General features: G+C 38.3%; 1 protein-coding gene and 1 long non-coding RNA gene across 7 annotated transcripts in view; one reads left to right on the forward strand and one right to left on the reverse strand.

The window, feature by feature from the left end:
• The window catches only part of Wake (ankyrin repeat and fibronectin type III domain containing protein wide awake), an 84,926-nt gene that overhangs the window by 42,212 nt on the left and 14,824 nt on the right, over nucleotides 1-27,890 (forward strand). For 4 of the 6 annotated variants that reach the window (XM_077403907.1, XM_077403906.1, XM_077403908.1 and 1 more), the window contains 2 exons: nucleotides 541-727; nucleotides 3,467-3,714. In XM_077403907.1, the coding sequence (XP_077260033.1) occupies nucleotides 541-727; nucleotides 3,467-3,714 (435 nt within the window). Of the gene's footprint in view, nucleotides 1-540; nucleotides 728-3,466; nucleotides 3,715-23,290; nucleotides 25,481-27,890 lie in introns of those variants that run through there. The other 2 variants (XR_013256588.1, XM_077403904.1) reach the window with 2 other exon arrangements.
• On the reverse strand, nucleotides 20,428-27,884 carry LOC143896243 (uncharacterized). Its single transcript, XR_013256590.1, has 3 exons — nucleotides 27,051-27,884; nucleotides 26,760-26,911; nucleotides 20,428-23,292 (listed from the first exon to the last, which is right to left on the reverse strand). It is a non-coding gene; the product is annotated as an uncharacterized LOC143896243 (long non-coding RNA).

Here is a 27,890-nt window from a genome sequence, read left to right on the forward strand (position 1 = left end):
GTCAAGCTAACGACGCGACGTACTGAGTAGGTTAAAAATAACTGAAATTGAGTATAAAACAGTACGAATTTAACAGTGCAAGTCGCATATTGTAAATATATTATTTTCTCATAGTCAGTATAAAGTAACTAGTACTTTCTTTTTCAGTGTTTGTACATATGTATATATCCAATTTAATAAAAACTCGAGCAACGCATTTCATTATAACGCGTTTTAACAGTAAAATTATTATACACCCTGTTTTATCATTGATAAAAATTATTGGAATATCATTCAAAATGTATAATCATATTTTGTAATTATCTTTCAATGAAAAGTGCATTTCGTTCCTAAAATGTCAAAGAAACTTGATTGTGTTGCAACAACACTTGGACAAATGTCGCGGAGCTTGTTCGCCTCGTGCGCGGAAATATAGTCGCGAGGGTGCCGAGGGAGTTAGCCGGATGAATTTTACGCCCGGTATTGACTCCCGGGCAGCCGAGGATAACTTGGCTGCGCGCCTCGTGCGCAATTCTTCATGTCGGATTTCCTCTGTGACAGAGCGCCGCGTTTCCGACTCCGGTCCAGCGAGCAGGGAATCCTCCAAGGAACACTCAGCAAGAAGCGGCAGGCTGAGCACCAGCAGCATCGGCGGCTCGCAGCCTCTCAACAGGCTCGCGAGGCTCTTGAACCAGCGGCCGAGCTTCACGCCGAGCGATGAAATTCCACGACGGCTCTCCTGGGAGAGGTACGTCAACGAACCGACTGTATGCCGCGCATCTCAAAGCGCCACGCGTCTTCGCCGTGCGAAAATCGAGTTGTCTCGTAGTTGTTCTCCCTCGCAATCGGAGACCGCGGTGACGTCGAGATCTGAACTGACCTGACCTGACTTGACTCGACTTGTAAAGAACGAAAAAGCTAAACGAAATTATAATTTCATATTACAACGAGACAAGCGAATGAAAGTCATATCTTTCAAGAGTCATAAGAAACTTCGGTATTCTGGTGTAACAAACGAACGAGCAAGATGGTCGGAGGGTTCCAACCAGCGATCGTCACAAAGAGATATCAGTTAGAGCCGACGGAATACGAAATTAGATGGAAAGCCAATAGACAAACGTTCCGCTCGGCGGAACTGTTTAATAATCGCACTCAGCATTTGCTTTGCAAAGCGTCCACGCCGGGCCGGAATTAAATTCCGTGTCGGCCCGTGAAGTGCCAAAGAATCGCACGATTTTTTTTTATTGAAGTACGAACGAAGTAAACTTGTTTCATTTTCCAGGTTTTTTTTTATCCGGACATTTGCGAAATATGCTGTAACTGACTCTTTAGTGATCCTCTTGACTACGTTCACTTCATCACGCTGTCTACATCTGCCCGTCCCCAGAGACGTCATTCTTATTCGCGTGACTCGCGATATGATCGAGCATTTATTTCGCGTGACTATAGAAATATTAAATTGTTAAGGACCTCCTCGATAAGTAATGATGATGTGCATAAATCGCTCGTGCTTAGTGAATTCTTCCGGAAATGTCTACGATAAGTCATCCGCACGATAAATGATTCTAGAAAGGAAAAGTATGATTGTGTGTGTCATAACGGATATGATAACATTTCTCTCTCTCTCTCTCTCTCTCTCTCTCTCTTAAGGGAAAGATATTGAAAATAGAAGAGAGACAGATCGCGTATAGTTATGCGCGATGTTATACGCGTTTCATAAAATATTATGATTGTTCTCTGGCAAACAGGGCGCGAGCATCAAGTTTCTCACTAAAATCGATGACCGGCGAGCAGTAGAACGGTTTTCTAGTTAGTGATACTATTGTGAGTATGCTTTTATTGATCGTGTCGATGAATAGCGCTTTGATAGATTTGCTGCGCGGTGCTTCACTGTGTATAGGTTACCTCGCGTAAAGTGGAAAGCAATTTTCCTGAATACATTCCTGTTTCGAAAACACAAATTCTATTCCCCCGACAGAAGTGCTGATTGTTCTGATGGAGATATCCTTCTCGGCGCGATCTCAGCCTCTCGTACCTGGAGGCGACTTTTCGATAGAACGTACTTGACGTTATTATTATGCGTAAGCACCTCGAGTTACGAAAATTGCCTCCGGATTAAAATACGAATGTCACGGAGTTATTCCAAGGAGCGACGGTATTTCGACTTGCGAGGGAGAGACCAAGGTCTCGGGTCGTCACGAAATAAATTTCGTTTAATTCCACGCTAGCTTCAACGCTGAAAGAAGTATCGCGTTCTGAAGTAGAACACAATTAGGCTGGAAAGCCCCTTTTATCGTTCTTATCTCTCGGTATCTTATCTCTTTGATGCCACTTACGTAACTTCGATCTCCTTGATTAAGCGTAAATCAAGTTTTATCTCAATCGTGAGAGTGATTACTCTCTTATAGTAGGATTGACTCGTATCGCAGGCTTTCTTTTGCGATAAAAGTTTCTCGTCCTTAAACTAGATAAGATCTTAATTGTGCTAATAATAAATATGATATGAAACCTCTGCGTTTTTTAATTTTTATATTTATTTGCTGTTTTTAACAAGTCGATTCCTTGTGCATTTAATTCTTGGATATTAAATTAAAATTTTAACATGCGTCTCATAATAATGTTTAAAATAAGCTTTTGTACCGTACCTTTATTTTATCGCGTTAAAAAATGTTAGTTTTCAGAGAATAATGTTAGTACACAATAAATAAAGAGAACACATATACAAAGCACGTGCAAATAATGTAATTTTGAATGCGTACGTGAAACGTTCAAAATACTACGTGAGTGTTATAAATATATTAAATTATTCGTCATGCGCACTTCATGTTATATTTATCATCAAATTTGGTTTTTGATTCGGCCGAAGATTGAACTAATTTCTTAGTAGCGTAAACGGTTACACTATAATCAAGATGGAGTGATTTGGTTTTCGGATGGAAAGGTGTTGTGGAGCGTAGGTGTAGACGCACTTAAAATATAACTCATCTAGTGTCTTCATTGTACTATAAACGCGTATATGTGCCCTCTCTCGTCGATATTAAATTACCGTCACCTCGGCGGCGGTAGGTCGAACGCTTAAAACGGGGAAAAGCACCCTGTGGCACATGCATCAGCAGTTCGTGCGAACCGCGCCCATGAAAATGCATCGATCGCTTGATTTACGATCCTCGTCACATCAACGCGTCATTCACATGAACGGAATTTCTCCTCCTTGCTGTTATCGAACAGGGCTCGGAGTGTAGAGCTCGCTTTTTTTCATTACGGATTACGAATTTTTCACGTAAAACGTGATAAATCAACTGAATACCCCCAAAATCGCAGACCGATAGAAAACGCGTGGAAGAGAGGTCTTTAGAAATCTATTTATCGCAGATGTAGAAGGCACAAATATTTTGTGAAGGAGAAAGCCTATTAAATAACGTATATTTCTTTTTGTTACAACTTCGATATTATTTCGTGCTATTAATCGGATAATATCAATTGACAGACGAGACTACAGCACGTCCTGTCTGCCAAGGAGCAGTTCAATAGACAGCATGGCGGAATGGGGATTGACAGGGATAGGAACTGCCGGTGTAAACAGCGGCGTGAGTGCCGGCAGTAGTTACGGCCTATTTGTCGAGCATCCACCACCGAGAAGAAGTCCAAGCCCGCTGTTGGGAGCGAGAAACGATAGACTGAGCATAGTTTCACCCAACATCGGCAGAAGGGTGAAAGGACACAGGGCGGTTGTAGGTAAGTTCATTACATTATTAAGAAAATGTATCGATAAAATATTTTGCGCGATAAAGACCGCGATCGAGGGAAAGATCGGCGGTAGATTTATGCATTTGAGATATAAACGTTCTTTTTCTTCTCGCCTTAAAAATTGTAAAAGGTTTCTAATTATATAAAATAAAAAAAAAACGAAATTTCAACGATAATTAACGCAAAGGTTAATTGATTAATTGAACGAGTGCTCAGTCAAAGGAGAATGGAGGATGTAATTTTATGTAAATCATTAACCGAGACGTGGCACGATTTTATGTCAGGAGCTGCAATGTCTGCGAAATTAGTACGACAGTTTACTCATCAGGCACGTAATATACAGAAACGCTCGATATATTTACTTCCCACGATGAATTTAGCGCATTAATATTCGCTTTACTGAGCCGTTGCAAACGGATAATAACGTCTTAAAAACGTAAAATTTTACGGAGAGAAGAAATTGTAATTAAAAGTACAGATAAAATAAAATTTCTCTTTGCGCGTTAATTAACGAAGAATCTTATTTTTATAAGATTTTCTATTAGAGAGTTTTGCATCGCTTTACACGCGGAACTCGCGCTACAGCAGATTTAAGTGATTGATTAATCAATATCCGTGCGGAGTTCACAACTTCCGCGGTTAATCGAGTTCAAGCAAATCGTCATCGCTTGTAATTTAATATATGATCAAAGTTACAGCTTCCCAATAACCGTCCGTAGTAACGACGAAAGTTGTAAATTTCAATTATCTGCCGGCTGATTGCAGTGTTTCACATGTATCAATTAATACATTGTATCAATTAATACACATTTATCACAGCAAATATCAGTTACTTGCATTTTCTACACATACATGCAATATTATAGCCAACAATATTTTGTTGAGAAACACGCGTGTGCGTGTGAATGGCCTGAAAATGTTCTATAAAATACAAGGAACGGTTGCAAAAGCGTAATATAGACTTTACGACATATCGTCAAAGGGACAAAAGATATTTTATGACATCGTAAGCATCACTTTTTTAATACTTGTCTATAAAAGCGACTATGCAATATGGATTAAATACAGCTACGTCTGCTGCGGAAGGAAGGAAAGCTTGACCCGTTTAACGATCTCTACTTGCAAACTTCCGGATTTTGATTTATCTTTTCGCTTTTTTTTTTATTGCCAGTGATATGTGGCCCATCGCGGCATCATGTTTTTGAATGTCCCGTCAATATTAAAATTTATTATATACCTTTATAAAATGAAGTGAAAACGCGCGGTAATAAAATAGCATGTTCTTCTTTATGTCGGTGTCAAATATTCAATCTTTCTCTTTTTTTTCGGAGGAACAATACTGTCTGGTTTAACGAGACAAGAGTTCGCGTATAACTATACTATTTATGATAAAAGTGTTTCACGACACCGTTCCGCTCGAGGGATAAGCCCCGTGATAGAAAGTTTCCAGTTGCCGGAGACCGTTGTGGCTTGAAGTTAAATTGCAAGAACGACCTCGTTATCGGGATTCTAAATCCTCGTACGGATAGTATCTGTTATGTTTACCACATTCATAATTACCTCGATAAATTGCCATTTTGAAGAGAACGTTAAACTATGAGATGAGTAAAATAGAAAATGTTAAATCCGATAAAACATCTGCAGTCTTTCGTTAGCAAGTATCTGCGTATAAATTTATGTTCCGTAATAGGGTAATACGATAAATAACATTAAAATAACTTTTTTGTAATAACCTTTCTTTATGTCTGTAATTGTTAATTATGTTATCAGATTATAATTATATTTATTTTTATATTCACGACTTTATATATAATCTCAAGTTTCTCAGAATTATAACGTGATTAAGCATGAAATTAGAATAATATCAAGAATCAAGGAATATATATATATATATATATATTCCACTCGAAACTAATTGTAAGTATGTTATTAGGACTTTTAAACTTTCAAAGGGAGTTTGTTATGAAGGTTAATCAGATCGTGATCAAATATTGGGTTTATTACACCGCAGGAAGATTGTAAATTAAGCCATCAGAGATTACGACCAATCTATCGAATATTAGATCTGCTATTGTATTCAATTTTAGCATTGGATTCATATTCTGAAAAACTACTAACAAACTTTTAGAAAAAAATTTAGTTTTTACATTCACCATACTGTCTCTTCGCTATTTTAAATACATTACTTTTGTATAAAATTTGAATTCAATAACCTGAATAATCCTTATATTGAATAAATAACTAAAAAATATAAATTGTTTTTAATTTTCGATAATTTAATTATAATTTTCCATAAAGTGTAAACAAATATAATATTTAATTATGAAAATCTTATATTAATTTTATTCTTTACAATAAATTATTTTTAGGGAGAGATAAAATCTTAAAAAAGAATATACGTTTTTTTAGTTTTAAATGAAATAAAACTTTTCCATTACGTATCACGTGCCACAAATACAGCGCGGTAATGTGTTAAAATATTATCTTGTTATACTAATTTTAATCTCAATTTGATCAAAATTCAAATAGAACATTTTTGGAACCGGAATTGTATTCAGCATCAAATTCTCTTGATAAACTATTGAAAATAATTTCTCTCTTCACGAGTTTGAAAAAAGGTTATTTTTTTTTATTTTATATTTTATTTGACTATTTTATTTTCACGAATTCGCCTGGATCTCTTTCGCAATAATATTGTATATGAAATTGAGCGTGATAAATTGTTCAGGATAATATCGAGATACGCCTATAGCAATTTCAATCAATTTCAACGATACTTGTCGAGGAATATGATAATAAATATCCAAATTAACTTGCATTTATAATTATATGCTATATATGTATATATTTTCCTGTGCACATGGACTGACAAATGAAATGAACAATAAACACTAAAATTTTGTTTTCTACTGTCCATTTTAGGCGATCTATACATTTAAGAATTTAGGATAGAATTTCATTTATAATTTTATATACTATGCATTTAGATATATGTGTATTTTATTTTTTAAATATGTATTTTACATATATGTGTGTGTATTTCTGATTCTTCAAATGTTTTTCGTGTTATGTATGTACGATACATAAAGTTATAAAAAGTGTTCTATTCTGAATTCTAACGTAAAGTGCACATTATCTAAAGCGAATTTAAACAAATCTCTTGTCAGTCAGACACTACTCCAAAAGGAGTTTTACGTTCGTTACAGAAAATCTCGTAATTTTGAACTAAATCCTGAAATTCCTGAATTTTCATAAGATCGCGCACCAATGTTTTAACCCTTTAATTCTCAAATTATTTAATAGCTATAAGAAATAATTGTATTTCTGCGCATATTACATAACCAAGTAAACAATTCGAAAAAATTTTGATATTTTGAAAATGTTTGAATACTTCTTTATATATTATGTAAATCATTGCTGTATAATAATTTAACAATGCGTGTATTAATTTGCCATGTGTGCATTAATTTGCATTCCAAAGTTATTGAATATACATAATAAAATCAATTTCGATCAGTAAATCCACTTAAAATATTTCAACGAAAATATAAATTTTCCACGCTCTCATTGTGTTTATAATAACCCTTATCACCGAACTGCAACGGCGTAGCACACAAGTGAAAGATACCTTATTTTACCGACAAGTTTTTAAAAATACACACACATGCACCAGATATATGCTGTCTACATAAATCTCAAGTCTATATAGTCACATATAGTCTGTATAAAACTAGAAGAAGCTAATACATATTCTCGTAGGTATTAAAATATAGATGCGGCAATATTTTATTCTATAATTCTAAATACGGTAGCTATATACGGTTGTAGCGGGAAATAGTAGTTTTAATAACTTTCCGTGTGAACGGTATTACATCCAGCAAGCTTATCCGGTAGAAGTTGGAAGCAGCCTGCGGAATGGTGATCCCTATTACAGTTTCGCGCAACGGCAACGGCGGTGCTCGGTTGCGCCTGGAAGCGTCGAAACCGGAAACCGTGTACACCTGAGGCGAGACGGACAATGTTACCTGGTATCTGAACCAGACAGGTCGCGCTCCTCAGCCAATCGTCTCCCGCGCTTTGTTTACGTCCTTCTGGTCTGGCCTGGACGAAGGAAGGCAGAGGCGGTCGCCGCCATCGCGAGTCGCAGGTCTGAGCGACCTGTGCAGTCCGCGGCGATCGCTTCTGCGCACTCGGAGACTCTCCTGCCAAGAGAAACGGTGAACGCGATGGTGAACAAAGAAGGCCAGTTGTCACGCGTGTTGACAGGCTCCACGCGTGTTTCCACGCGCGATCGCATCTCAGTTCCTTTGAATCGCGATTGAAAGTCAGCCGGCGGCAGCGATCGGTCCTAGATCCAGCCATTTTCTTCAACAATTATCTCTTCCCCTTCAATTTCCTCGTAGTTTTGTAATTTATTAAATAATTACTCGTCAATGGAGACAGAGAATGAAACAAATGTTCTCACGGCAGCCGACGATAACTGAGTAAAATCGTTCTTGAAAAGCCATCAGTTAATTGTTCCGTGCTCGATTGAAGTGAGTGAAACGAGAAGCGATTGACGAGAAAGCGATTTTGTTAATGATTAAAGAGTTCAATGGTGACACGTGAGAAATGTAACGACAGATAATAAAAGAAGATGGACAGAATTTAAAGAGGTGCGTATGTGACATTTGTCAAATAAATCTTTCGGCCTTGGAGTGCTCCTTGGATGGAGTGGAAAGCGGAATCGAACGAGTTTTAACGCCCACAGAATTCGTTCACCGATATCGTTCGTTGAATTCTCGATCGTGGGGCGATCGTAGGGCGACATGATGGGTTTCGAGGAGCACCGGGTTCCTCGTGAGGCTCATCCACGACGGAGCCGCGCCGTCGCCCGATGAAAATCGCACGAGGGGGCAAGGAGGGCATCGAAAGGGAGAGCCGCGCGGAGAGGTGGAGGACCTCGCGCGGGCCACAGATCAACGAATGCATCGGGAATCGTCGCGCGGTGTAAACCGGTTTCTACATTCGGTGCAACGACGTGCAACGGCGCCGCCGCCGGTGAGTTTTAACGAGGAGACCTCGAGACGAGACGAATGGCCCGCCCGCCGCCGCCGCCGCGCCGCGCCGCGCCGCGCCGGTCGATCCGATTACTCGGCGAATTGCGAGCGGTAGTTTTGGCGAGAGGGGGACGATGATCGAATTACACCGATAGACCGCTCCGAGGCCGCGTCAATCGCCTCCGAGTACTCCGAGACCGCCTCGAGAATCTCGGAGCGATGATGCCGCGCTAACTGGCACAGCTAATGCTTTCTGAGAAGGCTTTATTACGCGTATTACGTAAATCTCACCTTGCGCATGCAGCATAATTTATCCCACTTTTAAAAAAGCGTGTAAGAGGCTTATTATTGTCGCTTTTCCACGATCGATTGTAGGTTCTCTCATTTTGCTTACTTCTGCGAAAATAGTTCAGTCAGCGCATAGAACGTGTATTTTGACACCTGTCAAGTTGTTATTCCGTGCGTTACGTACAAATTAAAAAAAAAAAAAATATGTCGAAAGATACTAAATAAATTTAAAAAAAAATATTTTTTAATTTTAATTTTAAATTTAATTTTAAATTTTTAATAAATTAAAAATCACGCGCATATGAGATTTTTAATTTATTTCTATGCATGCGACATAAAAAAAGTTCACAGTTGCGATAAAGGAAAAATTCAAAATTTTACATGTTATTTTGAAAACAAGAATATGTTTGTATATCAATTATTTTATCTTGTTATTTTATACATAAAAATATTAATACACATTCACACGTAATGTTACAGAATTAATGACGTATTTTGTAATGTTTTAGTTCACTCTTAAAAAAGCCATGGAGAGATTTAGCCTGCGTTCGTTTATTCACATTGGGAACTATTGGGAAAATAAAATCAAAATACCTACACGTTACGTGTATTATATATTTTATTTTCCCAATAGCTCCCAATGTGAATAAACAAACATAGGCCATTGTTGTCGCTTTTCCGCGATGTCGATTGGTTCTCTCACTATTTATGAATAAAAAAATAATAGTTAAATATTAAAGGTAAATAGCGCGCGCGTAGCGCGCCTCTGTGATGTCTAGTATAAACAAAAGTCGCCCGTCTTGACGGGTATACTTAATTTTCAATAAGGGTTCGAAGATGGAAGATACAGATGTCTCGTTTCTCGCTGCATTATTTATCAAAATCGCGTAATATCGAGAGATGAATGGCCTATCCGAAGGATCATAACTTCCAATCGATTACGCATAGACACATCGTACGTCCCTAGAGACGATTTGCTTTCACTTTCGTGGAGAAGGGTCCGCGTTCTCCCGTGAACATTACTTCGACTCCGGCTAAAAGTAGAAGACAGATGTTGGCGATTTGGCCCGTCGCTGGTTTCCCGAACGTGCCGCGGCGTCACGGAAGAATTTAAACGGACTCCGTACGACGAGCTCAAAGTAAACTAAAGAAAGTAAGTGGGTACAACGTGTTGATACGCGAGCCGAGTGAAAGCAAAAAGTAAATGGCAAAAATATAGATAAGCTGTAGGCTATTCGAATCTTTCGTGACATAATGAAGCGAATGAATCGACGTATCTTATATTGACGGCCAGTTGCCTCGTCACTGTTTGACTTATTCACTCTACACCTGACTTCTTGATAATTCATGTAAAATAAATGTACTCAATCACTGTATAATGTATTAATGACTTACAACATTTTCTCTAGAAATTAAATCATAGAAGTGAATTAAATTAATTAATACGGAATTATTTACTTTGAATAACGTGTTGAACTAGCGTGTTATTTATGACGTAATAATTAATAATTTCGATGTGGCAATGACGTATCACCGATTTAATTAACAATGAGAAATATCTTTGAATTAAATTTAATTAAATCAGTAATGTTATGTATTCGTGTTATCATTTATTACTTAAAAATTAATTTTGAAGCCGGCATTAAATATCGTATATAGTCGTTACAATGTTCAACTAGTTTTACAATGGCATTTGTTTTCCATTAAAGTTAAGCTTTTTCTAACAATAAGAAAAAGGAACAGAAAGGGTGAGAAAGTGATGTATATGTGCGTGCATATAACTAGCGGAAAGGGAGAAGGGAAGAGAGAAAAAGGATGCCTTTCCGGCATCAAAACTTCTTGATGAAAACAGCAATTACCGTCAAGTTATGAGACTTAATATTATGCATCGATTGCACAAACTACATCCATAAGATCGGATTATGTAAATGTATTGAACGTGACCATCGGAGAATCACGATCGGAAGTGACAGGCGGAAATGAGATTCTGCCAGAATTTCCTTGAAATTAGTTTTTTCCTCACCTCTGACCTAAATTAAATTATATGCGAACTACCGCGAGGCATACACCACAGTTGCAATTTTCATAAATATACTTTCTTTTCGGTTTCTTCCCATATTTTTAATTAAGTCTTTAATTAAATTCCTTTCTAGCAATACCGATTTGAAAGGTGTCTTGAAGACGCCTACGTGAAATGTCGTATTTTTTAATAATTTTTCTTAATACGAAACCTTACGTAACGTTCTCCGAATTTCATGCTTATAAATGGATGCTTTCTCACTACTTTTTACCCGCCCGTCTCTCCTTCTCCCATAAATTTACGTCGCGTAGCCCTATTTTAAGTGAGTCGGGTTGGATTATTCAGAATCCGAGAACGATCTGTATGCATGGCGGGCCTTCTTCATTCCGCACTGTCAGCAATGCGAGACAAAGAGGAATAATAAAAAGGGTAAAGAACCAACAATCTCTTTTCCCGACCCGTGCCAACGTCGCGGTATTTTATAGTTCTCGCCATATAGTTCAACCAGATTTCCGAAACGGTCTTATTCCTAATTACGCCTCTGAACTACGTTTCTATCCGCGCCAAGTTTCTTAATTATCTACTCGCGTAGAGCGTCACGTACGAACGATCCAAACGAGCTCTTACGAAAGGACGAGTTTAGGATACTAGAGGGAATCACACACAGAGAGAGGGATCCCCGATTGTTCCACCCGTTCGTGATTGTCCTACTTCCGTTCTTTTCAAATTTTGCATCGAGTTACGAGCACTCGGAAAGTTTCCGTTACGAGTTCGTTCGCTGTTCACCCTTCTGCCCGCCGTACTGTGTGAGAAAAACATTCCGGAAAAGGGCGGCACCTGCAATGCAAGTACGGATGCAACGGGTGTCCTGATAATTCCGCATATCTTCGAATAGCAGGGAAGGAGAGCGATAGGTGCTCACGATAATCTTCGCCTCTAATTTACGTGAAAAAAAAAGATTGCAAAATCCAAATTATATCTATGAAAGAGAAACGCGATAATGAGTTTTTTTTTATTATACACAGTGTATAAACTATAAAACCACGTGAGAAGTAAGTGGGTTTTGTTGTACTTGCAGTTTTTTTTATTAAGCCCGAGGAAACTTCTACGGAGAGTGCAACAATAAAAGTGGTAATGTGTTACCAAATAATAATATGTAATTTGCTCCTACGCGATTATTTTTATATCGTTGATATAAAAATTTCTATAATAAAACTCCAACATAAAGGAGTAATTATTCTTGCAAAGACATTTCAGAATGAAATACATGTAAATTATACAAAACTTGCAAATGTAGAATACGGTTTTAACGATAATGGTTATAAATAAGTAATCGATGAACTTCTATCATTTTTTTCCAGTAATTGTACAAAGTAAAATTAGTTTTTAATTGGATTTTCTACTTTCTCTAATGAAAAATTAATATTGCAATACAATTTCGATAAAATCAGAGAGGATTTGATGAACAGGAAATCAAAACGAGAAATTAAAATCAAACAACACAAACGGTACTGGAGTTGGTATTAAATATTGATATTTATCTTTCTTATTTTGCTTTATATATATATATATATATATATATATATATATATTTTTTTCAAATTGAAATAAATGCGGTGAAATGAAAATATGTGGGAAATTAAATAAATACGATCTTATGCGGTTTTAAAGGGCTGTATAATATTTTAAAAGTACTTTGAGATATATATATATATATATACATTTATTTCAATTTGAAAACGGAGGAATCGTTTGCCGAAAAAATAACCGAGAAATAAAGCATAATTTTGTAAAAATATTACTATCGTAAGGATCGATACTTCAAGTCGACTGTTCGAAAATGATATTACGTTACACCAAAGTTCCAAAATGTAAACGCCTCAGACCCGACGTTTTGCGTATGCAAATAGAAACCTGCCAAGCTCGTAATACGCCCCTGAGTCTAACGAAATTCGAACTCACCTGCCCCGATGTCATGCACGGATGCTTAACAGCACACCACATCTGTTACGAACCTTCCTTTCAGTCCGTGTCCTTCCTCCACGTCGTGAGGACCTTTTGCGTGAGAAGTAGCGTATTCTTGGTAAGAAACGCGTCTTACGATCTTATACGATCAAGTTTCACAAATTCTATGCGCGAGTTTTAAAAGTCTTAAAATCGATTCCGTGATCGGAAAGCTCCGAGCCCTTACTTGAACTTTTAACGAAAGAAGAAAAATTGTTGCAAAACCGCAATGCGACGTTAATTTGACAAGTCCGACGTGGGAAATATCACCTCGCGTGGTTAATCGATGTCGATACATTTTCCTTTGACAAAGGTTCCCTAGCTGATGGAAAAGCTCCACCTCATTTTTGCGGCTTTCCATGACGCTTTCCAGTGTCTCCGGCGCGGCGCAACGTGAAATTGCATCGCTCTGCACTGCAAATCGATAACGAAATTACATTCCGCTTCGTTAAAGGCGAAGTCACTTTCAATCGAACGTGATAAAGTCGCGATCGGACGGCGCATCAGTTTGATTCGGTATGAAAATACGTACAATAGAGATGCGGAGCATCGTAATAACCTTTAGGTATGTGATCGTAATGATTCAAAGTGTGATTTTTATTACCTGTGCAACGTGATTTTCATGTATAAAACCATATAATTACGATAGTTTGTGCGACATAACGAGCAATTTGACCGGCATTGTCGACGAACTTTCAGTGGTCAGTGAGTTAAAATCGCATCATCGCTGTAATTTCCGTCTATTGTTATCGTGAATCCGACGTCGACAATAGCGCGAAACGGATTAACGATAAAAGAACGCGTTTGTGAATTCCATAGTTTATTCATATTTTAACAGGAGAAAAGTTAAATAATTTAGCTCGCCGATGCGCGCAATGGTCCATGAACTGCTCCAGTTTCAAACTGTTATCGCCGAAAGGGCGTTCCTCTCTCTCTCTCTCTCTCTCTCTCTCTCACTGGGGGATGTAAAAACGAGCGACCGGACCCACGAATTGGATTTTGAGTGAAGTTTTACAAGGTAAACGAAATGGAAAATGCCGATCCACGCAATTTTCGGCTAACATTTATTTTATTTAATCGTAAAATATTCTGATTTTTATTTCATCAAACGCGTCTTCAACGGTATCAGTATCACATCACGCACGTACATGTACGTACACACATGTCGGCGTTATCGATCCATCTTATACAATATAAAAAAAAATATCTGCGGGGCGGCTAAATTGACACAAGTGTGAAATCGATATTAAATAAAAAAAGATCTTAGGAGATAAATGTTGGGAAACCTGCGGTGATGTTATTTCCGTGATTGAAATTTAAACGCGTTGTACCCGAGAGAAAATATATGAAGACAAATAGGATGTTGCACGCCAGGCAACAAAATAACTAGTTCCCTTTTTCGCGGTGTTACGGTGCTTACTTGTCTCCGATGCAATTAGTCGTGCCAAATCCAATTATCAATTTGTCTCAATCAGGCGCGAGGCAACATCAACTCTCCAATCGATTGAGACTATCTATTCAGCAGATTTTCATTGAAATTAGTGTTCAAGCTCGAACAATTTTCAAAGCGCATTCCGTCGAAAGGCATTCGTGAAAGGACTCGACGCGCTCATTAATAACGCACTAACGGGAATTAATTAACAACTGTATTTTACAACAGGGCATATACGCGTTGACATTTTCTTTTAAGTAACGCTGCATATTAATATTAATATCCTTTAAAATGTAATAACAAGCGACGCATATAAATTAACATGATACATTTGCCAGGCATCTTTTTTGCATTGCATAAATGACGCTCTTTAATACGCGAAACCCATGCGAACACATCAAGCAGATTTGCTTTTGTTTGCTATATCATTATGCCAGATTTTAAAACTGATGATAAATCCGTCTCGGCTTAACGTTTGAAAATTACCACCGGATAAAGCGAAACGTGCGTTCGTGAAATGTCAGCGGTCGCAAAAATGGATCGCGAAGTATAATACGGTGACAAATTGCAACGTACAACTGATAACGCAAAGCGTTATTAAATTATAAAGCGCGAGTCTCAAGTGATGCGTTAAACCACGTGCCGTTCCGCGCATCGCTATATGATGGATTTTTACACGAGTCCGAATAAGTATATCTTACAGAGTTTCAATAGCCTGCGTTTTATAAACAACACACGCTGCGCCGTCTGATAAATTACAACAAGTACGCACAGATTTAACGCGTTTAGGTAAAATTTTCAGCTGTCTCGATGACGAAAATGCGACCGATCAGGGTTGTCCCGATAAAATTGCCGACAATAATTTAAAACTCGATAATCGCGATCGACGGTCACGCCTCCACCATTTATTTTCTCAATTTTGCGATGCGTCACTCGTTGTAGAGCTGACAAATCAAGCCGGCAGCGCTGGATTCGGTATAGGATCTAATGTCTATGCCCCGACACGTGCGCGCGACACATATCAGAACCTTTTACACAGGACAGAACAACAGTCGATATACACGCGATGCAGCTCTGAGCGACACGCGAAACTGCGGCAATCTCTACGTGATAAATGGATCGTATACCGGGTTAGAACAATAGCAAATTTGATAACTATGCACGGGGGGAATATATTGTCTTATAAATTGCATATATAAAGACAGATATTATACCCTTTTATAATAATTTGTCGTAAACGCTAGAGTGCAGCAGCATTATAACAAGGTTTATTACTATGGAAATTGACAGTTAATTACAATTTTACCGTTGTATTAGTAAACGTAGCAAAACTCACACATACATAACGCACGTTGTAAAAAAAGTTATGTAGGTATTTTGAATTTAATTAAAGTTATATATAAAACCTTCTAATATATGTAACAGTAGTATAATTAATTAATGTTTTGTCTCGTCGAGAAAATTACTACATTGACATTGCAATTTCTCCCAGAAATATAATAAATTGCGCAACTTATCTTACATATAAAAGCAGCTGCATTTCGTAAAATGTCATTCTTATTTTAGCGTGGAATTTGATTGTTTGTTTTAAATTATATATTAAAACATTTTAAAAATTATGATAATTTTTTTGTAAAATAAAAAACTTACATATTTTTGAATAAAAATATTGTAAACGTATTGTAAACGTTCATCATATAATGTCGGTATATTTCAGGATAATGAAAATTTTATTGTAATTCTTGTTGCAACAATTCTTATTACCCTCTCTGTACAAAATGTTATACTCTTTCTGATAAACTTTGATGTAATAATTTATCTATGGAATGTATTGATAAACGCGTAATTTTATTGGCATTCTTTGTGTAATTAAAACTTTGTAAGAATTCAGCTGTCGCGCATGCACAAGTTAATTTAAAATTCAAGCAACAATTTTTAGTTTTTGAAAATATTGATAACGTAGACGATAATATTTCGACAGGTCATGGTTTAATTCAATGCATATAAACACCCCAGCAAAACGCAAAGTGAACACGTTGTAATTTATATATTAATATATAAATGAAATACTTTATACACTCTACATAACGTTTATTAATGTTCATGTGAACGGCAATAACCAAATGCACGCGCGTGGAAGGCAAAACTTTGAAATTCAGCAGATTGATACGATTCACACCTGATAATAATAATAATAAAATTGTCATGCCCGCTTGTTAACAATCGCGCGTAATGAATATTCGCGGGTCATTTCGCGAGCAGATTTATCATTTTCGAGTAATCTCGACACATTTGATGCCGTCCATTAATACGATATTAAATCGCGATATTAAAGCAGCGCCCGGCATTATGTTAAAATGACAAAATTTGTGAATTGTTGCTGCATCGCTAAACTGATTAAGATGTAAAAATGCATCAGACATCAGACTAATTTTAAAACTCTGCGAAAGATGATCTATCACGTAATTTATCTGCAAATATACATATATATAAAGATTGCATTCGTCATTGTGCGAGTGAATTCGACAGAAGTTTGAAGATGAGATTCACGGCACGGTCGTTTCCCATGGAATTCCAAATGAAGCGCCAGCGTATTTTACAGCGAAAAACCATTGGTTATACAGTCAGCGGCAACGACTGTATAATGCAGACATAACGATGGCGGCGTAAGAAGCATTGGCGACGAACTTCGCGAGAGAGAAAATGCATTATCCTCTCATCTTCTTCTCTCGAGAAATCTTCCTCCGCCGCTCCTTACCTTCCTAGCGATTCCTGTACATCCCCCGGGAGCGAGCATCGTCCACTTTCATCGAACGCATTCTAATCCAGAGATCTTTTTTCGTTAAAGGGATTGTTCCAATTTGTCGTATAAATTTTTCCAGATAATATTTTGGTTGAAAAAATATATCGGTGACACACGAACTGATTTTCCAGATTAGAAACACTTTTATTATTTCGATCGAGTACGAAATTGATTCCATTCGTATAAGAGTAATGCAATTTGATTAGAATGAAATAAAGATTATATAGGATTATACACTAAAGACAATTTTAAACTATCTATAATTCGTACCAAAATTCAGAATAGAAATATATTTATAACTTTATGTGTGTCCAAAGTAATACGGAAAGTATTTGGTGAATCAGAATACGCACATAAAATATTGAATTGCACACATATGTATCAAAATATATGCTACATAAAATTGTACATGGAATTTTATTCTGAAATTGGACACGAATTAAATTTCGTCTAAAAAAGGCCTCAATACATAGTCTATACTGTGTTCTGATAAAATTGAACTTTTAAATCTAATTATTAGCTTCGAAAAAATTCATTCTTTTATTATTATTCTTATATAGTATTAGCATAGCTTGTTAGTATTAAGCACAGCGTGTAACCAGAATTGTCGGTGAAATGTTATGCAAACATGTGATGTGGATTATATTCATGAATATTTGAAGTACTTTTTACATCAAATATTGACCGAATGTCACAGAGTAGAAACTTTTATGAAACACATCTCTTCGTAAAAACTTCAGGAAACATATGATTTTTTTAGAAAATTGGAAAGTATATATTATAACAGAACTGATTAAACTTGTAAAACCGCTATATCAAACAGACGCAAAGTATTATTTCGAATAATTAACACGATAGCTTTATTTACGACGGCGGTCTTTATATTTCTTATAACTTACATCTCGTTTTAAAAATGATTTAAAAGCAACTAGCAGTACGCGTCTAATTATTACCGTCTGTATCGAAATACTGTATCGTAAAGCGCCACGAGCGCAAATAAAATATCGAAATTTCTGCACGATACGACGCAAAAACACGAGTAATTTAAATACACAATATACAGAACTGACTCCCACGTTCCACTAAAAATTATTAGATATCCTTTTCTGCTGGCGTTAAAATAATCGCATATGGTTTTTTTTATATTTCCGTATAACGATTGGAATTTTAACGATTAATATAATTGAATTTTCTCATAATTCGCATTTGCGCGCGCATTTTGCTACTCATTATTATATATGCTAAGTAATGATACTAATGATATTATAGCTGCAGATTACGGATATAACTGCGATATTACATGCTGTTGGCAGTAAAGTGAGAACTTTTTTCTCATAGAACGCAGTATACGTATTTGCCTGCGCGTGTGCGCGTAATATTCTCGCTGAGAATGCAGTTTATGATTATGAACCTCGTAGTATCGCAATTACGATGTTAATTGCACCCCCGCACTGCCGTTGCACGCGAATTATCTTCTGCATTGAACGATGCGCCAGTTCTCCAGAACGAGAACTGTGCTTCTTGTTAAAAATTTTGCAACTGGGTCGAAAACAGTCGTAAATGGGTACAGCTGTCGCACGCGCTGTTTTCGAACAAGTTTGCTCTTAAACTCACAACGCACGTCAAAATCGTTTCTCTTTACCAAACGAATGTGAAAGTATACTTTTCTATGCTATAAAATTTCTGTGACTGTTTGGCGAATAAAATTCAGTGTGTTACATAATTTCAGGGTAGGTATATACACCGGTATTATTTTCTTCAAACGATTGGAAATGTGTAACGCGAGCCCATTGATATATAGAGCTTTTTACTTCATTTTATTTTCTGAAATTATCGATATGTCTCGGGGAGAAATAGCACAATCATTCTTCATACGCGCAAAAATAACGACCTGCTTCCCAGAGCCGTGGGGAACGATTGCTGGCTGAAATTTACATATCTGGCCTGAAAACTCCCCGGAGAATCTGAAACTTGCGAATGTGGAGTGTCTCGGGTTTCAAAGTCCATTAAAGCGACAAAGAATGTCAGTATCTGTGTGCGAAATTAATTAATTTTGTAATTACTCCGGTCTCAGGTCATTCATGGCTTTCCCAATGCGTAAAGTTCTCTTAATTTATTTAAATATTATTCGATTCTTTTCAAACGCACTCAATCAATGACCAATTGGCTTTACAGAGCATTTCGCGAATAGTAAATAGAACGGAGTTTCGTTAATTTCTTTTCGATACAATTTATAAATATTCAAGTGAATGCAATATGTTCGAAATGAATAAAACGAAATATATCGATTATTTGTTCGAAATCTGTTCGTTGTAACGCCTCTCCTATTGCGGTAGTTTTCAGTTACGTCAAGTATAATTAACATGCTCCATCAATTCTCCAAATAATCGCCAATACAAATTCAGGAAATTGGTGCAGCCGTCGCTTTAAACGGATTTCACTGCAGCGATAATCGAATTACTTTATCTTGCTACGGCAGAGACACGGCGTATTAGGCATTTAATATCTATCGCTTCAACTATTTGTTGAAAATCGCGCGCGATTCCACGCGACATTCCATCTCCGTGCGAATTGTCAGTGGATAAAGTCAACCCCCTCGAATTCGCGCATTCCTCTCGCTGCTTCTCACCTCGTCGGTCGCGGATATGTATGATGACTTTTTAATGCACTCTCCAACAAAACGTGCGCGTCCTTGCGCACTTTCAATTTCCTGACAGTGCCGTATATATCTCAATGTCAGTTGGAAATGGATTCCGCGGAGTAGCGCATCCGTTCCGCATCACCGCATACGCTGCGTTCACGTGGTGTACCGCGCCGTCATATTTTCCGTCTAATATCGCACAGACGTGCAACGTGTACCTATATAGTTACGTCTCATTGACGACAGACAATACGTTCCACCCCGATCGATTATACGCTTTGATGAACGATTCTCGAGACGCCATGCAAGTACGCAGGAAGCGTTTCTCCGAGCTGACAATGGTGTTTCTACAAATCATCGATGTTAATCACACTATAATTAAGATATATGTGTTATAAATAGATAACTTATTGATATACCCTATAGGGTTAAAACAAACTTTTGCTTGTCATAATACAAAAAAACACACACAAAAATAAACAATTATATAATTCACAAAAATATACATCATAAATTTTGATCTAAACTTAAATCTACGCCTACTTTTGTTTGATCTACACACATACACACGCGCACGCGCGCCTCTCTCGCACCTTAGGTATCCTATTTATCTTTCTAAAGCCTATCACAATACAAAGGTACAGGCAATAGGAACAGAGAATAAGGCAGGCAACAGAAATAACCCCATTTCAACTTATAATAAAACTGAAAAACTGTGATTGGTCAGGTACAGGCAATAGAGAATAGAAATACAACGTGTAGGAAATTCTGTTCCTATTGCCTATTTCATATTCCATTGCGTTGATACACAATTTTTGGTAAGTGGAAATGTGGTTATTTCTGTACGAATAAACCGGGCTAACTAAGAACCAGCGCGGTAAATATGATGCGCGAAAGTTTTTTATTTATATTTTTATTTTACATACCTATTTTCCTACCCCTTTTTGACTGCGTGCCGACTAGATTTGTCAGACTTGAATTAGGTATAGGGGGGGGGGGGAGATTTTACTACTCCAATCGGAGCTCTGTTTCAAGTCTGACAAATCTATAAGTCGGCACGCAGTCAAAGGTTGAAAAATATGTAAAATAAAAATATAAATGAAAAACTTTCGCGCATCATTTGCCACGCTGGTTCTTAGTTAGCCGTTTATTAGTTTATTCGTACGGACTTTCCATTGAAACCTATACTTCAAATTTTAAATCACGGTGGTTATTTCTGTTGCCTGGCTTATACCCTGTTCCTATTATTGTCCGGTACCTGTGTATTGTGTGATAGACTTAATGATAAATTTCTTCATTTTTTCATGCCTCCTCGATTTTCACACATGCTATGTGTAAATCTTTAATTGAGTAAACACTCCAACTAAATAATTTTTAAAAACACATCATTAACAGAAAATTATGGAAAATTATTGCACAATGTTGTAAAATACAACTATACATATATATTTATGCGTTTTAATAAAGCGCAAATTTCAAATTTATTTATTTCATTTGTATTTATGTTAAAATAAGATTTCCAAACAATTAGCTTTAACGAAAACGGTGCGCTCAATTCATTTTAACTATCTATAATCACATTATAGATATTTCGAGAAAATATATTAATCGTAAGAAATGGTCAATCTTACACGAATCGAATGAAATAGGTGGACAAACGATAAGCTACAGCTTCCTCGTTCTCGCTTATTTCCTTTCGTGACGCAGTGACGACCGCATAATAGCAAATGAGGACAAAATCCTCGAGGCTAAAGTACTCGCCCATAGCTAAGCTCATTTTATCGTAGCGCTTTTCAAAAAACTTCACGACACACGAACGGCCTTTTTCTTCTTTGCTCTGCAAAGAGGATATTAAAAAAGATATTTCAGTGATATCTATTTAACGATTAATGAAGTTCTGAAATTTTTTTCGGAAAGGCCATGATCCACTGTCTAAACTTTTCCGCCCGAACTTTTAATCGGCCACTCAAAAGTTCTCCTATATACAAAACGAACGGGTTGCCGGACCGTAACGGCGCGTTTAACCGATGCGGGCTACGTCCGGCGTCCGTAACAGCGCTGTCGACCACGCCGTTATGTTTTACGTGGATCGATGAATTTTTCATTAATACACCCTCGCTTGCGAATTTTACTCGAATTTTTATTTCTCGCGCTGCGAAATTCTTTATCGGTGATAAAAGCACGCGTAGGCGGTGAGAAACCGAAACCGAACTACACGACGAGATCAAGGTGATCTCGTCATAAAAGGACGTTATAATGTCTGTCTTACAACTATAACGCGGCGAGAGGAATTAGGTCTCTCGAAGCCCGCGGTTTACCACATTTCCAGCAAACTGCTTATCTGTATCCGTGCATTACTGCGTCACTACGAAACAAACATTATTTAATCACGGAGGATCGTATTGGACATATTGCGGACCGATGAGCATATTGCGAGACATCTTGAAACTGCCTGAACAGAAATCCGCTTATTCTTGATGAAACATAATGAGGATCCGCGAGATCCGCGATATCAGAGTTCCGTGAATGCATCTCCCATTTAAACGGTAGATGAAATAAAAGTGTTTCGTGGCTTGCGTCGTTGCGACTCGTTCCATGCGAACAAAACACGAAGCATTGTTATTGCATTCTCCCAGAATAGAAATTAAATTCTCGCAGAACAATCGCCAAACTTCCTGGGAAAGTTTCGCCCCGCGATTTCTAATGAACTTTTCGACGTTTCTCGCTTTTTCAACGGTCCGCCTTATCATTAACAAACTGGAGGTATACAGTAACCTGTAACTTTATACTGTAAATTAAGCATAAATCTATAACTTCTAGGAACATAATATTATGCTTCACTAAGGTTCATTAAGCGAGAAGCTATATAAATGTTATTATTTATGTTCAAACTTTGCGTTAAATTTGCAAATTTGCAAATTTCAGCGCTATCAACGCTGCTTCGCGATATATATGGAGAAAGTGTGTCAACTATTTTAGCTCAAAGGTGGCTTTTTTTCGGTGAGTTAAAGACGGAACAAAGATTCAAAGAAGCCCTCAAGCACGCTCGCAGTCTAAACCGCCACTTGAATAGCTATATATATACGCACCGTAATGAGATCCGCTCCGGAAGGTCGGATTTCCGGTGCTTTTACGCCACGCGATAAACAGCGCAACCTTTCGCCGAGGTAATCGCAGCGATTTCCGTCAAATCGCCTTTTCACGCGCTACAGCTATCCTCGCTAAGAGACTGGCGGACGTGGAGCGCCAGACCGATCCTAGTTTCGCATGAAAATGCAAATGGTCATCAGGTCTCTTATCCCGTATATGGCTAATAAATGCAGCACGTCGTCATTGGACCTATATAATGGTAAAAAAAAAAGGAAGGGAAAAGTAAAGAGAGACTAAAGGTCTCACGAAATGAAATTTAATGGGGTCGCGCGCGCTAAATGACATTTTCATGTGTAACAAAAGGGCGACGTATTTTTGACATTACGCCAAAGGAATTCTGTCGTTCGGTACGGCACGTTGATAATTTTATCGGTTAATCTCAGATTGCGCCGAGAAATTCTCGACTGACGGCGGGCGCAGAGGCGTTGTCTAACCGGCTGTTTAATTACACAGACAGATTCAAACGGGCAGGAAAAGAGATACGCTTTCGTGCGCGTATGTGTGTGATCCCGTGTTTGAGCGTGATTAGCATTCAGCGTGCTCGATTTGCCGTAACAATCTCGAAATTTTCGGCGTAAATGTACAATTTATTTAGCACGCGCCAAATAACGGCGGATCTTTATCCAATGCAGGCAAACGTATTATTTAATGATAATTGCATATAATTATTGATAATTAGTATAACGAAACACAGTTATTAGCTATTACATAATCTCGATGGAAATGTGGCATATCCACCGAATTTATTTATTAGCTGCGTATGTAAGCAACGTTATATGTATGCGTTTTTAAAGTCTGGTAACAAGCTTGTCTCGAAATGTCATGTAATACATGTTGCATTAATAAATCGTATCAAAGAAATTTAACGAAGCAAAATTCAGTGCATACCTATTAGACATAATTTCATCGCTCTAATTAAACGTTGACGTCAACCTGAACAAGCATTGAGGTAATACGAATAAAATTAGAACGGAAAAGTTACCTCACGCGGTCTCACATGCTTTGCCAAAATCCATGTTATTCTCACATGCCGCGACGCACAATCTATTTTCATTTTCTTCTAAATCAAATGGCGACAGTTGGAATTAAGCGAAAGAGACTTGAAAATTACTAATTTGCACTTTAATTAAATGCAACTAATTATAATGAAACTAATTATGTAGTTTAGTAGCTTAACGTTATTAAACTGAAATAAAGTTATTAACGTTAGTTAATTAATGTAAACAGCTTTATCCCAGAAATATCTGTCCAATATTCATTTTAAAAGTTTAATAACTAAATTAAGACACAGCTTAATAATTGAATTAAATGAGCAATTTTTTCAGAATATTAAACGTTTCGCTCTTCGTATTGAGAGAAGCCATTCATTTTGTCCGTTTCCGTGGTATAAACTATCCGTCTGTCTTGTCTGGCTTAATCAGACAATTAAGGCAGACAAGTTGACTCGTGCGAGGCCGGTCGTCAGTCCCGAAAGACTGGGCAATCTCTCTCCGGAGCTACGCAACGTGGCCATTCGTTACTGGAGGGGGGCCCAGACGCGGCAGCTGTTTGCTCGCCGCAGAACGGATCGGGGGGTCGCTCTGGCATGTGTGTACCCCTTCAGTAATGCCGCATCGCTGGTGTTCGCAGCTCGCGCGAGCGACGCTGCGCGAGTTCGTGACATGTCGCGACGATTTTTGTGAGTGAAGGTCGCGGATCGTGCGAAAAAGTAAGGCAACCGTCGAGAGAAACCGTTTCGAGGGAAAAGTGCCGCACGTCGGGGCCCGTGGGACGACTTCGCCACGCTGTGAAAATCAGCCCCTCCATGCCGGCAGATTCCGGAGTAAAGCAGCAACGGCTGGAAAAAGTGCGCGCGCACATGACGCCTTTCGAAGCTGTAGACCAGTCCGTCGGTAAATCGCTAAAAATCGATCTCGGTCCTGTGCGCGACACTTCGTCACGTATCGAACGTTTAACAGTTCGATCGTGTGTCAGATTGGAAAAAAAAATTCGGCGGCTTCTTGTCTCTCCGGAGTAACGTGCCTGTGATGACGATGGAAAAATGTCGAGCGACATCGCGGATCAATAGTGAAAGAATTTCCAAATGATGGATCGATAGCGGAGGATACATAGTGATCAAGAATTTAGTGATTATAGTAGCAATTTAAAAAAGTTTAAAAAGGCATATCGTGCTGCATCTATGTTATATACATAATATTCAAATTATGAATATTTGTGCGGAAGCGACGTATCGTCAGGACGATTGGACGAAAATCGCGAGGACTCTAATGGGCAAACGGCATCCGAGAGACAACGCCATCCTCGTCACGAAATGTGACTCTCGATGTCACGCTTAAGAATGGGTCCAGCCGCATGGAATTCGTTCCGTGATAGTCAGGTAGCCTGCGTGCCGATGCATATGCGTGGCAACTTTTCTCCTCGGAAAGCACGACGAGGAGTGCCCTAACGGGGGACGTTTGCTTTGATCCCGATCGGCTTGCCGGTGACGGTATTCGAGCGGCAAACGGTGAACGGACGCATGTACGTCCTTGCAGGGCTAGCCTCGCAACCGCGTGAGAGCATTGCATAACCACGAACGAGCACGTTTGTCGATACCGTTCGCGAGAATCTCAGGGGCTCCACGACGGCGATTGTTGCTTAAGATTTTACCCGCGATGGCGACGTTAGATTACAACATTGCGTCTGTACGACTCCTCTGTATGACATTTACACGGACTTTTCTCACAAACAGAAGTGTTCTTAACAAATAGAAGTGCCTCTAGAGTGTGTGATATTATCTCTAAAAACTTCCTGCAACTTTCTATGTACGAGAAAAATTTTTATCACTGTGAACTTAAACGTTAAAAAACGATAACGTTTGTTGTCTAGCTCTCTGGCCGAATATAGAATACAAAAAAATAGTACGTTATAAAGTTATTTCATTAAAAAAAACGAAAGTGTGTAAAGGACAAATAAAAATTGACAAAGCCAAATATCATTAACAAAAGCAGAGAAATTTATATTATATTTTGAATAAAAAGAAGCAAAAACCGCGCATATAGATAGTTGCATAGTTGTAGAATAGAATCGAAACAAAAATATTTAAAACTTAAAATCCTGTAACGCAAAAATGGTAACTCGGTTATGGCGTATATCTTTTTCAACGTAAGGAAGTGGCGTCAAAGAACCGTGACTCCTCATTACAGGAAGTAGATTGTCGTCTATCGGGACAGAAACCGATAACGAGGACAACGCTCTGAAGGGGTAAACAACCGTCCGTAACGAAGTAGGAAAATGAGTTAGGACTTACTCGCGAATCGTTCCGCTTTTAAGAGGCGGACTCGGAGTTGACGTCTTCTATAAAGAGATCGATGCATCGTGATAACAATCGTGTGACTTACGCGGAAGTACGGGAGAAGACGAATGAGAAGGAAAGGAAAATAGGAAAAAGAGACACACTGCAGTCAGGATGATTAATGCGACGTCCGTTGAAAAAAGAACGTCCAAGCTGCGGAAGTTTTTTCCCGTCCTTTCCTTATCCGATTTTTTTTTCTCGAATTACGCGCTTAGAGATGTTCTTTTAATTTGAAATATTGGTTGGTTATTGGAAAGTCAAAGAATCTGCTGCCTCAGATCGAGATTATCTGACAATTCATTTGGTTCCGGATTATAATTACCCTATTAACATCCAGTCGATCTGTAATTCCCTCGTTAGCTTCTAATGAGCTCCAATCTGGACTGCCAGAGAGCGGCCAATTTTTGCCCCTTCCAATCGATTAGAGAAGGCTCGAACGTCCACGCTTTCGCGAGAAACAGGCTGGCACGCGAGCTGTGGAAGAATATTTTAGTCAATCATCACTCTGTGAATAACACGTTGATGAATTTTTCAGTCGGAGAAAGCCGAGCTCGCGATACGACGTGGAGCGGCGTATAAAAAAATCTGGAGTAAAACGCTTGAAAATTATTACATTTATCCGATACGAACGCGATGCGTCTCGACATGAATGATTTTATTCGAATCTCCGATATCGTATCGATTTCTTTCTTCTGATACAGATATCGATATCAAACATCACTATCCTCTTGAAATGTAGGTTCGAGGAGTTGCGAAAAGTTGAACTCGCGCTTAATTTCTCTGGCGTATTCATTGCTGGGAACAATCGCTCTATTGTATGTTCGATGCTGGTTAAGCCAGCACTGCCAGCAGCGATCTTGTCATTGATCTTGGTGCACCTACACTTCGCTGTCATCAAGATCTTAACGACTAACGGACGACAGCAATAAATTTGATTGGTCCGGTAAATTGTCCGAGGAGGAAGAGGCCTTGTTCCGTCCACTTCTTCGTAATGGCCAATTGTCGCGTGGCGGAATCGAGCGAGTACGTGGCCCTAAGTAAACAATAAAATCGTTTCAGAAACGACAGTCACGTAGCGACCACGTCTCGTCGTTTCGTCGCAACACTCGTGATGCTAATCCCCTTTCATTGCTAACCGCTCTTTCGCTTCTCCCTAGCGTTTCGTGTAAATATTTATCAGTTTCGTCGCAAACGGGACAAGCCGGCGAAAATATTCTATCGGTCAGAGCTCGAAAACTCGGCACGTTGTGAATTAATTCACAGACTAATCGCATTAATATAATCACGTTTTAGGAGCTTCGGAATAATCTCCGAAAAGCTTATATATATACTGTATATAATATATTGTAACGCATATAATTCCCTACTCGTCGTGCAATCTGAGAGAAAAATGTGCCGTTACGTTAGAGACAGTAGGATCAAGCAAATGACGGTATCGATGATCTTTTTGCAG

The sequence above is a fragment of the Temnothorax americanus genome, unplaced genomic scaffold, assembly GCF_048541705.1.
Source record: "Temnothorax americanus isolate GAGA-0224 unplaced genomic scaffold, ASM4854170v1 Scaffold18, whole genome shotgun sequence".
Lineage (NCBI taxonomy): Eukaryota > Metazoa > Arthropoda > Insecta > Hymenoptera > Formicidae > Temnothorax > Temnothorax americanus.